This window comes from Crocodylus porosus, unplaced genomic scaffold, assembly GCF_001723895.1.
Source record: "Crocodylus porosus isolate Cpor-Errol unplaced genomic scaffold, CroPor_comp1, whole genome shotgun sequence".
In the NCBI taxonomy this organism is placed as follows: domain Eukaryota; kingdom Metazoa; phylum Chordata; order Crocodylia; family Crocodylidae; genus Crocodylus; species Crocodylus porosus.
This window is the reverse complement of record NW_017728943.1, coordinates 93280915-93293657: the sequence shown is the minus strand read 5'-3', so window position 1 is coordinate 93293657 and position 12743 is coordinate 93280915. Positions and strand designations below refer to the sequence as shown.

At 38.3% G+C, this 12743-nt stretch overlaps 1 protein-coding gene across 1 annotated transcript in view; it reads left to right on the top strand.

Annotated features, from left to right (window-relative positions):
* The window catches only part of FMN2 (formin 2), a 251351-nt gene that overhangs the window by 188917 nt on the left and 49691 nt on the right, over positions 1-12743 (top strand). Inside the window, 1 exon segment of the mRNA XM_019549808.1 lies at positions 2491-2583. Within this exon segment, the coding sequence (XP_019405353.1) occupies positions 2491-2583 (93 nt within the window).

Sequence of the window (12743 nt, the reverse complement as noted above, 5' to 3'; positions counted from 1 at the left end):
ATACCAAAAAGTTCTTTAGGTCTTGAATTTCTAGTTCAGTTTTCTCACTCAGGAAGGTTTTGCTTCCTGGCTAAATCAAACCTGAACTTTGACTCTTATAAAGATCATTCATTTCTAATTTTAGATCTTTCACATAAAGAAAAGGATTGTAGAGACAAAGAGAGCTTTAAAAAAAACCCAAACAAAACCAAAACTCACTAGTCATAGGAGACCTTTCTTGACTCTAAAGCATACTACAAAGAAAGACAGATTAAGGCATTCATTATGACAATATTAGATCTGTTTTTCCTTTTCCAAAGCAAATATGAGAGATGGTATATCTTTGCATTTCCTGAAAGACTTTGAAGGAAGACTGCTGTAGGCTATTGGCATAGGTTTAGGATAAGATCGCTTTTGGGTGCTTATCCTCAGAGGATCCATGCTTATCCTCTTTTAAATTAACTGAGATATCAGGAGGTCATCTGAGTTGCAACCAGTAAATTAAAAAAGAAGTTTGACTTTTGTGAAGGATGTGTAATCCACAGTCTGAAATGAGATATAGAACTAACATGATCTTACTGAATGGTTATGGTGGCTTGTGGCAGAGTGCAGTATTCTTTTTAGGTATTTTGTCATTTATTTCTGAATTGGGGACCTTTTAATAATCATTTCACATAACTTGTTCAGAAGTGCTAAATTATCTCATTTAATTTGGTTTGAAAGTTTGCCTTCAATTCTTGTTCTAGAGTCTTGTGTGGTGTTCTAACACACTGGTGGCTGGTGCTCATATTCTACTAAAGGGGCTAGTTTGTGAAGTGCTTTGAGAGCTTTTAGGATGAAGAGTTTTTTGTTAAGTGTATGAGACCATTTCTGGAAAGGATTCATGTAGGTGATTCACCTTTCTTTTCTTGAAAGGTTATGCCAAGAATGTACAAAGTTTACATTCTTGGCATAATCTAATAATACAGTCAAAGTAGGGAGGAAGCAGTAGGAATTGCCTACAGCAATTCTTATTTGGTGAATAAATGAACTAATTCTGTAAACTTCAGGAAAGCAACATACGATGTAGTAATTCCATTCTCATGTTTGACTTTGCATATAAGTACACTTTCTGAGCCTGCCCACCTAAGTGCACAGGTATATGATACTTCTCTTAAAATAAATTGCTTCACAACTATTTAACTAGTGCTTTCAATTAAATAGCACACACCATATGTTCATTCCCCCCACCCCCCAAAAGCCTGCTGGCATTTATGTTTTTAAATATACTTTAAGGTAAATAAACAAACCCGAGAGCCTATTGAATCTCTCAAGGGAAGATCCTAGGGAGTGCTGAGGTGAAGCATACTACATTCACTCCTTGTGCATGCTACACTTTGAAACACATGTAGTAAAGTTACTTTAGTAAGGGATACACCAAGAAGCTCATTCTAGCATTAAAATTCTCTGGAATGTTTGAATTAGTCAATGACCTTGACCGTGCAAGCACCTTCTGAAATAATAGTGTTTAATATTGATTTCATTTTCAGATAGAAGCAGTATTTTTAAAAAGGTTCCCTTCCTCCTTGACTAGAAACCTACGCTTATCATCGTGTCTGAATAGCGGCTGGTTATTCATTGTCCAAAAACTCAGTTTGCTTGGTTCATGGCCTTCTAAAGCCTGGGCAATTTGTTTAAATATGTTAATGATGTCAACTCATCATTTGCCAGCCTGCGTTACTTCACTGGTTTCTATCTTTTATGTATTCGTCTGTAACTCTACAAGATTCAAACTATTTTAAGACTGACCTTGTATACCCTGAAGCTTCATCACAGCCATTGTGCTAATGGCAGATTTTCCCTTCATTGGTTGCTCTTGAATCATTCAAAAGGCTAGTGAACAAAACAAAAGGCTCCAGCAAGTACCCTTAGTTAAGCAGGACTATGCACATCAGGCACATGGCTGTACAACACTCGTTACATGGAATTTCATTTCACTGCTTTGCATGGTTTTTGCATCTTGAGTTTTTCATTTCGCTTCACCTTCCAGTAATGCAAAAAATGTAATGAAAAACTGAGCTGGTCCAAGAAGTTGCACCTGATTAGAGACTGAAAACCTTGCTGATTAGAGACCAAACATCTTCAGCATCCCCAAATTAAGCCAAGAATTAAGTTTTTTGTAAATACGACATGCATGCGTTTCCTGATTTTGTAGTCTCTGTCTTCCTACTCATTACTCCATTATATCTGTATTTTTCAATATTCTTATTAGTGTATTTACAAACCAACTTTGGGGACCAACTGTTCTGTCTGTAATTTATTCAAAAACAATAGAATAGAACTGAAGAGAACTGCTCTCAGAGAAGAATGTATCAGAATATTTGTATTTTAATAAATTTATGAGCATGGAACAGTAAATATTTTTGGCTTTATGCTAATATAAGCTAATGTCTCTTTACTGCAGTATGAATGTCTCTGTCACAGTGTCAATACATCTGTAATCTGTTTTTTGTTTTTTTTTTTTAATTTCAGTATGTGAGACAGAAGCAGCAAAAGTTTATCAGCTCTCACTAGAAGAGCACCTCCAGCCTTTCAAAGACAACATGGAGCAATTCATTAGTCAAGGTAAATAATGAAACATCATTTAACTTTTTCATGACATTTCAAAGGGAAGTTGTAGGAACAATGTTTATATATTGTTAGTAAGGAGATTGTTTATTTTGGCATCATAGATGATGTGGATTAGTTTAATCAGATGCCACAGTTCTAAAAAGATTTGCAGAAAGACTGCTCTATTGTAGGTGAGTCATTCTCTTTTGCGTGTCAGCAAAGATAAATGCTATTGGCACAAGTGTGAGACCTTATGATAAATTCACAACTCCAGTAGAAAACAATTTCAAAATCATTGTTTCCTGAACTTTTTTTTAAATCTGGATCTCTGTAACTGAATTGTTTCCAAAGTGATGATTGTTTCGTACGTGCCAAAAATGTGGTGCATGCATAAGAAAAGTACTCCTAAGTTTGCAGACAAAAAAAAGGGCAAATCTGCATGAACTTTTGGGGACAGGTTAATGAAAAGTGCTGCAGGGAGGTATAAATTAAGTGCATCTGTGCTGACCTGATAATTTGAACATGAAGAAGGAAGCACAAAAGACAGGAAGAGGTGTTTCTCTTGGGATTCCACAGTAGGTGGGATAGTTTTCATTGATAAGCTGATGTGCAAAAAAAATTCTGTCACTGATATCTGTAGAGAATACTACACAGAAATGATGTTCTGTCAACCACTGGTCCATTCAGCACATGTGTTGATTATGTTCCTATGCAACTCAGAATTTTTTTTGGAAGGTAAAGCTTTTTTGTGGCCATCGCTCTACAAGATTTAGGCTGTTCTTGTTCCCCACCCTAGTTTATTTTTTTTTTACAGTAGACCATTATAGAAGGTGAAAATATTGCATTTTGATTAGATAAAAAGTGACATGAAAAGTCCATCTCTACTACTTACTCATAGTAGTTGTAAACCTTCATTCTAGACTTGTGTTACCAATCATTACATCTGGAAATTATCACTGATGAACTGCTATGTGCCTAGAAATTAACTCTAGTGATTCAGACAGAGTACCTGCACATTTTTAATTCCTAAATAGATCAGCCAAGGCAAATAACATGGTCCCTGATACCTACTTTCATTTCCTCCTTTAGAAAGATGCATTCAAAGGGAAAAATGGTTGTACTTGAAATTCACATTATAATGATAGAGTTTTATGTCGTGTTCCAAATGAATACACCAGTATGGATTAGTTTGTGTTTTATGACTTAATGTTTCATTGTATATACTTATTTAGCAATTTAGATTTGTACCCCAATTGCCAAAGCACCATTTGACTTCCTATAATTACAAGGGTCAATCCCAAAAGTCTAATCATGTTTCAATTATGAAATAATAGTCCTAAAATAATCTATAAAATCTGCTTTGAAACCAAAGAGAATAAGTTCTAATCTGAATGCCACAATTATGTGATGTATATGATTCCTTTGTTTTGGGGGGTTTTTGTTTGAGGGGTTTTTTTTGTATGGAGCTTTTTATTATATATAAGCATTAATGGGGAAAGTGGCTCCCTGTTGCCATTTTGTCACGTCTCGTTTTGAGGGAAATGTTATTACTTCTCAAGTTCTAATAACTCTTTTATACACTTATCTTAAAAAGGAGTTTGATAAATTGAACGCATGAGGTCTAATTCTTTTATACTAGTGTAAGCTAGGAATAACTCTCCTGAAATGCTTTCGCTGCCTTCAAGCATACCTGGTTTCCTGTTTAAATTTAGCTGTGGTTCTTGAATGTGAATTCTATTGGATAATTACACAGATCTGATGTACAGAATCGGATGTCTTTTTACTGACGGTTGATTCTGCAATGTGAGTGCCTACCTTGCGTCTTGTGTTTTGAAAAAGAGAAAAGGAGGTACAGAAAGATCTGAACCCTGAAGTTCTGCTCTATTATTAGAATGTTTTTATTGGGAATTGCATGATCTTTGATAGAGAAACCCCCCATACCCTTGCTATTGAAGCAAAATTAAAATTATCTTTTATATTTAATGGAAATTATTGCAGTTGGTCACTATGAACTCAGATTTATTCTGAATAAATTGTTCTACATTTCCTTTAATGTGCAAAGCCCACTCTTTGGAATCCTATCCCAATATAAAAAAGAATATATATGAAAGATAAGGCTTTAACATGTAGAAGGAAAAAAATTCTTTGGTGAAGTTCCATTTAAAATACCTTTCATTATGAAATCCTTTGTTTTTACTTTGTGGGATTGAATTCAGACTTGAAAGAGGCCATGTTTAAAGCAGGATTTCTCTTTCCTGTTCAGTGTTTGACAGGGCTTTTGATCTAGATATTTTTTCTAAGGGATTTTGTTGTTTATGTAGACATAATCGATGAGTCTTTTCAGCTAGACTGCACACACGATCATTTAGAAAAACAGAGGGACAATTCTTGGCACCTTTTGGGAATTTGTGTTTATATAATATGTGTTATAGGCAAAGTGAAATCAAGTTTTTAAGTTTATTTAAAGTTCAGTTTCTCCAAGTAAGAATGTTTTAAACTTTTATATATGAAAAACTTTGTTTTTGGTAGGGTTGAATAACTTGAAATGTTTACATGATGCCTTTCAGAGAAGATAACTTTTGTGCATAAAGGGATCGACTAGTTGAAACTAGCTAAGCACATACAGAATATTCTGACTACACTTATTCTCAACACTGGTAAATCAAAGTTGAAAAGGAAAACAACAGTCTTCCAGAAGGTGAAAAGAATTGGACATTTAGTTAAATATTTCTGGCAAGGAGTTAGAGAAGGACTGTTTTATAGGAAAAGCTACACATTTTACACAGTTGTAATTTTGAATTAAACTATTGTAGACAAATTAGAAACAGTACAGAGGAGGGCAATGAGAATGGTTAGGGGGCTGGGGCATATGACTTAGGAGGAAAGGCTGAAGGAACTGGGTTTATTTAGTCTGGAGAAGAGAAGACTGGGGGGTGGAATTTAATAGTAGTGTTCAGCTACCTTAATAGTGAATCCAAAGAGAAAGGAGATAGACTCTTCTCGGTGGTGGCAGATGACAGAACAAGTTGCAATGGTCTTAAGTTGCAGCAAAGGAAGTTTAGGTTATATACTGGGAAGAAAATTTCTCATGAGGAGGGTAACAAAGCACTAGAATTTGCATCCTTGGAGGTTTTTAAGATCCAGCTACACAAAGCTTTGGGTGGAATGATCTAGTTGGGGATGGTCCTGCTTTGAACCCCCTGCTTTGAGGGGGTTGGACTAGATGACCTCCTGAGGTCCCTTCCAACCTTCTTATATATGATTCTATTGTAACAGACCCAGTTGTATTTTACTAACTGTGTAGGAAGAGAAGACTGTTATGAGGAATAAGTTGTGAGGCTCCCAAGAAGTAGGAAGGATTAGGGTTCAGAATTCTGCCAAGCTTAAATTTAAATGACTTGCTTTGCTACATACATGTATCAGTACACAGGCAAATATGATAATATATTATAAAGGTAGGTAGAAAAATTGAGATTAAATCAGAAAATGTTAGGCAAGTACCTTGACAGCCAGTGAACTTGCTTATCATATGCATCAAAAAAGACTTCAGACCCCTGATTCTCAGACAGGGTGTTGCAACACCATGGGGTGACTTGAGATCCTTTCAAGGGTGCAATGCAATATTAACACTGTTAAGATGTACAAACATGATTCACAAGATAAATCCAGAGACTTTGAATGGGAACCCATAGTGTTAAAAGCCTTCTGACCTGCTGTGGTCTTTCTAAGGTCTTTGCATTGGGAGAATTGCTCTTCTATTTTTCTGTAGTCAAAAAAACAAAAACAAAAAAAAGGAAAACGAAGACATGGGTTTTTCTAAGGGGTAACTTAGATTGATCAAGTGGTGCTGCAAATTTATCAAGGGGTGCCAGGAGTCTAAAAAGTTTGAGAACCACTGCTCTAGGCCCTGTTTTCCAGTCCCTATTCTGAGGGCTTTGATTTTATTTCTTGAAAATAAAGCTCATTAAGAAAAGTGTGTCGGTTGTGTCCTTTTCTCTCTTGACTGAGGATATTCTCCCTAAGCCTGTCTGCTTCCTTCAGATCTATATCTGCCTGAGAAATGAGGCTGGCCAGCAGTGCTGTATTATGACATGTTGAGGCTCTAAAATATGCCCAATTTAAGATGCCCCATGCAATAAAAATAATCCACGAAAATGGATTTTCAGGAAATTTTAAGATGAATTATTGTTATTTCTGCACATATTTATGACCTCAATATGAATAATAATTGTGGAACCATATATATTATTTATATTTTCGTCATATTAGAATGAAAATATCCAGGTGTGGGGTTTTTTTTTTTCTTATTTAGAGTTCCCTCGTATTGTGAGGCCCTAAGCTACAGCTTAAGTAGCTTCAGCCTAATTCTGGCACTGCTGGCCAGCCTGCTCCCTTCAGGATTTTTCCTGAGGGTCACCCTCCAGAAATTATACCTATGCTGCTTTCTTTTTTTCCCTTTTCCCAACTTTATCCACTTCTCCTGAATTTTTCTATAATTCATCTGTGCCACAAGATTAATTTCTTTGTAAGGTTTCAGTTAAAACAACAAAAAAAAAAAAGGGTGGGCAATGGATAGCAGGACATGGTGGCTGTTTCCAAGCAAGGTATTACAGAAAAAAAATTAAATTATATGAAATAAGAAAAAAAATCCACTCCAAAGAATCAAAGTAATTACCTAAGTTAACTGCAGTGAAATGAAGTATTTACACGTTTGTTGCTAGAATCTTTGAATATTCCAGCTACTCTGAGCATGCTTCCTAGTCTCAGGCCATCAGCAGTTACATTCATTGCACACTTTTGTTAATTGTTCAGTAAATAGTAACATGCTACACATTCAACTGATTCATCATGCAATAAAAATGGCAGGCCACCCACAAAAATGATTCATATTTAAGGGACTTGTACTTTAATTGGCACGTGTGGCATGGAGCTCCTAGGTGTAAAACCAACTACGTCCTCATTAGCATTCATTTGGCAAGCAGTAATAGTTTAGGAGCCAGGAACAGAATTAAGTTTGTAGCCTTTCTTATAAGAGGTAAATTTAGAAGACAAGCAAATACAAAGACTTTACAGGTAGAGCTGGGAACATAGTATGCTATACCCTTGTCTTGCAATTGTGACCTTGCACAAGAATTCTGCCAATTTGTGTGTTTGAGTGAAGAATTGTAACCACTTTCCAGTGGAATAGAAATTAGGAATTCTGCTTCCCAGATTTCTATTGTAGACAAACAAATAGATGTATGTCACTGGCAAAGTTTGTTGCATTCACTTCCTGAGGGTCTGGTGTATATGCAAGACAGTAGTGACATACTAGTGCCATTACTTGCTCTTTTAGCTCATGCAACAAATATCTGTGTTGTGGAACTAAGCATTGTGACTTCAAACCCTGATGATGACCTAGGCAGTAGTCAGATTTGGTTTCAAGTTTTATTTGTTTTCTTGTTTTGTTTTATGGGGGGCGTTATTGTGCATGGAAAAACAGATTTAAACAATACTATGTGTGCAGAATCAATCTAGTAACAATTAGGAAACATCAGGATTACTGTTGTTCATGATTACATGATGGAATGTATTGTGTCCTAAAGGACCTCTTGTAGCTTAGAGAAGGGATAGAAATCGAGGTACAGGGTTCTTTTAGATGAACAAGAATGTTCCCTTGTGATTAAGGCACTGGCATGGATCCCAACAAAGCTGAGATCTATTTCTGATTCTGCTAGAAACTTCTTTTGTAACATCAAGTCTCATAGTGCCTAAGTACAGAGAGCTGAATTAGGGTTGCAAATTTAAATTTAACTCTGGCATTTCTTAAGAGTATCTGACTTCAAAGTTGGAATGTTTTTTACATGTAGCTTTCATGATGCATTTAATAGGATAATATGGTACTTGTGTTAAAATAATTATTTTAAAAAACAGGCTTTAAAATATCAGAAAAATAAAACTTTTCCCCTTAAAAAGATAAGAAAAGTCGTCATCCGACGGCTTCCTTGGCTAGGGACAGACATTACACATAAACCAGTTTAAGTGATCAAAAACTGGTTTAAACCTGTAATAGAACAGATGTTCAATGCACATAAAGCAGTTTGAAAATATCTCAAACCGGTTTCAGCCAAACCTGGTTGAATGTAGTATCAGACTTAACTGATTTGGCTCAAACTGGCTTATGCAGTGGCTGTCCCAGACCCCTTGCTCGTTTAAGGTAAATTAGACTCCAGCAGCATGCTCTCTGGGCTAGGTGGGGCTCTCTGCTCCACAGCAGGGCTGGCCTTCTGTTCCCTGGCTGCAGCTCCAGAGACTTGCAGGCTGCTACTGCTCTCCCCTTCACCACTCCCAGCTAAGCAAGAATTCCCCCCTCCTCTCTGCCTTGCTGAGGAGGTGTCTGTGTATCAGCTAGCAACCCCCTGTGCTGGCTATGGTCGGTGCTGAATCAACAGGTGGCTGGGAATGTCCCTCTGTTGTTTTCTTAATGGGGTGATAAACACTGAATTTGGGGCGATAAACACTGCTATCAGTTCCCTCCTGGGCTAATCAGTCCATCCTGCTGGGGCCGGGCCATGCCCCACCTCAGCTTAACATTGTGGAAAGGAAGGGAGGGCTGCTCTAGCACCCCCAGCTTCTAGCCTGAGCCTCTGCAGGCATATGCCTGCATTTTCTCAGTCCAGAGGGGAAGTTTGTACAGTTATAAAGTGGCTCAGGCTAGTCAGATTAGATTAACCTGCAAAGATTGAATCATTTCAGGCTCAGGGTTTTTTAATGTATTTTTCTAACCCTCAAATCAGGTACAGGGTTGTAAACTGTGATGCAGACATGTGAACAGTTTTATAATAATGTGAATGTGGAGCACTTGTACAGTATACAGACCTATGCGAGTCACTTTTTTAATAGGGGTAAACTTTCTCCTCAAACGAAAGGAGAAATGGTACGTTGGTAATAAGTTACAACAGTATATAGGTTGGGCATTTACTACCCTCAACACATTTGTCTTGAAATAGTGGTGAAGCAAAGGAATAATGCCTTCTGCAGGCAGCGACTTTGTTCCAAGTACTGATATAACTTACATCGGTGTGTAATTTATGCCAGTGTTAACATGTTGTGTGTTCACATCAGCACACATTTAAGAGTTTTAATTTTAAATGTTTAACATTAATCTTCTCTCTGCCTTTTTATTTCAGTCCTCAGTCTTCCATTTAACTTTGATTTAAGGGCCACAGATTTTAATTCTCCAAAAAGGAACTCAAGTATGGCCTATAAACTATGAAGCTTTCTAAAAATTAGGCGCTGAAAGACAAACTCTCCCATTGTGGTGTGGGCCATAGGATCTAATTCATACCTTAGACATACCTTTAAATGAATCCACTGTGTTCCTTCCATTCCTTCTGTTAATTTGTCCAACACTAAGCTCTATCCTATGCACTTTCCTTAGAGTTGTGGCATACTTCTCATTATGTATGCAGGAGACATTTTCCCCCCTAAAACCTAAAAACTCCCTGCCCCCTTTTTAAATTCTGTCCTCATCACACAATGGACAGAACAGATATGTAGGCTGCATCAACTGTTGACAAAAAGTTATACTGCTATACTTATTTGCAGCAATAAATGCTAAGGCATGTTTCTGGGCACCCCCCAAAGTGGAAAAATTAACAAGGTAAAATGGGCAGTGTTATAAGCAATATTAGTGACCATGTCTGTTTTACGTAAATACTAAATAAATACATAAATAAAGCATAAACTCCAGCTTCTCATTTTTTAAAAAGATTGTTGGAGGAATATGGAGGAGTAATGTAGAGTGAGTAGAGTAAGAAAGAGTGTTTAAAACAGAAATAAACATGTCAATTGTTTAACATTTTCCTATTAGTACTCTTTCCACTGCAATTACTGAAAGAGCTTTTAAAGGTTCTATTTTAAATGCTGAAAGTCATTTTTTTTTAAATCTCAGACACTTAGATGTGGTAATACTAATAAATAGTTTACATCTGTATTGTATAAACTTGTCTTTACATCATATGTCTACACCTCAGTTGGTTTGCATTACTACATAGTAATCTTATTGCACATTACATTCTGTGTATGCCACAGACTGCTTAAAATGAATTTGTCTTGCCTCAGAATGCATGAAAAGCCAATGCTTTGCAATGGCAGCTTCAGTTTTCCACAGGGAGGGTATCAGACCTCTTTTAAGCATCCTTAGTGGCACAAATGTAATATTTGCATACAGCGTGGTTTTGGTTTACTGAGGTTTTATTGGCCTGGGTTTGGAAAAGAGCAATACAAGTGAGTGACAAAATGACAAGAAAATTATATAGGTAATCCAAAAGTAGTGTTAAATGTTACCTAAAACCATTGTGTATTCAGTTTTTGCTGTAGTTGGCTGAAATTCTCTTTTAGAAATTTTTTTTAGAATATCACTCTTTATGTTTATATACCTTCTCCAGTAAAGCCAGAGAGCTTACTGTGTTAGTCTGAAATCAGGCAGAAGTCTGGGAAGGGTGTTACCTTATGATACATACAAATGGTACACTTAGATCAGCCTAAGGTTAGGTTGATTGAAGTGACAATCTGTGCAGATGTTCAGGGAAGTTAGATCCAGCAAAAAATGGAAAGCCCATTTTACTCCCCTGCTGGCCTGGATTGGGCCCAATCTCCTTCCTGCCCCAATCCCCTACTTGTGGCTGCCTATACTATCTGACCCAAGGAAAAAGTGCCTGACTGGCTGCCACTATTGCGCTAGCAGAACAGCAGCCTGGTGGTAGGTTAACCCTTCCCTGCCTGCTCTCTGGGATAGACAGCACGGGCAACCACAAGTGAGTACTGCCTTAGGACCAGGGAGGAGGAGAAGCAGGATAGAAGCTCAGAATGGACTGGGGAGGGGGGTTTCTTACCTTTCAGTCCTCCATGCTCCTTCTGGCCTGCAGTGCGACTGCTCCAAACTCGAGCTAGCACAAACATTGATCAACATTTGTGCGAGGTGTAACAAGGCCCTTAATTGGGTTCCTAGTCCAGCTCCCAACACCAACAACATCTGCACAAGCAGGACCACATCTGTGATCATGCAGTTTAAAGTAAGCCACATGATTGCTGATTAGGTACACAAAGGTTTGCATGTACTCTTAGAGACTTAAATCATTCAGAAAGTCATGAACTTTCATCGGCAAAAGCCTATTTCTATAAATACCATGCATGGACTGCAGAGACGAGTAATACCAGTGTTCCTTTTATTTATTGTTAGTGTTGTCATACAGTTCTTGGATAAGTTCAGTTAGATAAACCTCATATGATACTTTTCTGATTCTTAGTAATTCATGCTTTGTCCTGCAGTCATTAATTGCAGTCTGTATTGTTTAAAAGAACAAACCCTGAGCTGGACCAGACCCTTATTATTTCTGAAGTTGCTCTGAGGATAAGGACATTGGAACTAGCGACAGTGAAAATGAGGTAGTGGGAAGAGTGAAAATAGGATGGGCAAAACTGAAAATTAAACACAATATATCACATAATTTGAATTTATTGCCTAGCTTTCATCACTCCAGCTAGTAATACCTGAATATCAGACCTGTATGAAGCAGCTAGTATTTGCTTCAGATTCGGATTTGGCCGATTCCAAAGGACAGTGATTTGATTTGGTGATTCAAATCACTGTCCTGAATTGCAGATTCAGCTGCTGCCAAATCACTGAATCACCCAGGCCCATCCCCCGACTGCTCTCTCAGCCCAGGAACGGCTGCCCTGCATACCCCAGCTCCCACTTTGGGGGGTGGGGGAGCCCCAACTCACCAGGTGCTGCCAGGTGGGCGGGTGATCCCCACTACCCCATGCTGCATGGGGGGCTCTGCCATGAGCCCCCCAGCTCTCCCCTACTGTCCCAGCCCCCCCGTGGGTGCCCCATCTGCTGCAGGAAACCCCCCCTGAGAAAACCCCCACACTCACCATTCCTTCTGGTGGGAGGTGATCCCCACTGTCCCTCACCACATGGGGGGGGCTCGAAGCCCCAAGGCCACTGCAGGAGTGGTGAGTTCTGGGGTTTTTTCTTGGGCACCGGGGGGCGAAGCAGGGATCACCCCATGTTCAGTAATTGGGGGCTTTTTTTAAAGCACCAGGGGTTGGGGTGCATGGGGCAGCCATGGAGGGGGCTGGGGAAGCAGGTTGGGGTGGGGCCTTGCAGAGGTCCTCCCCCATGGTTG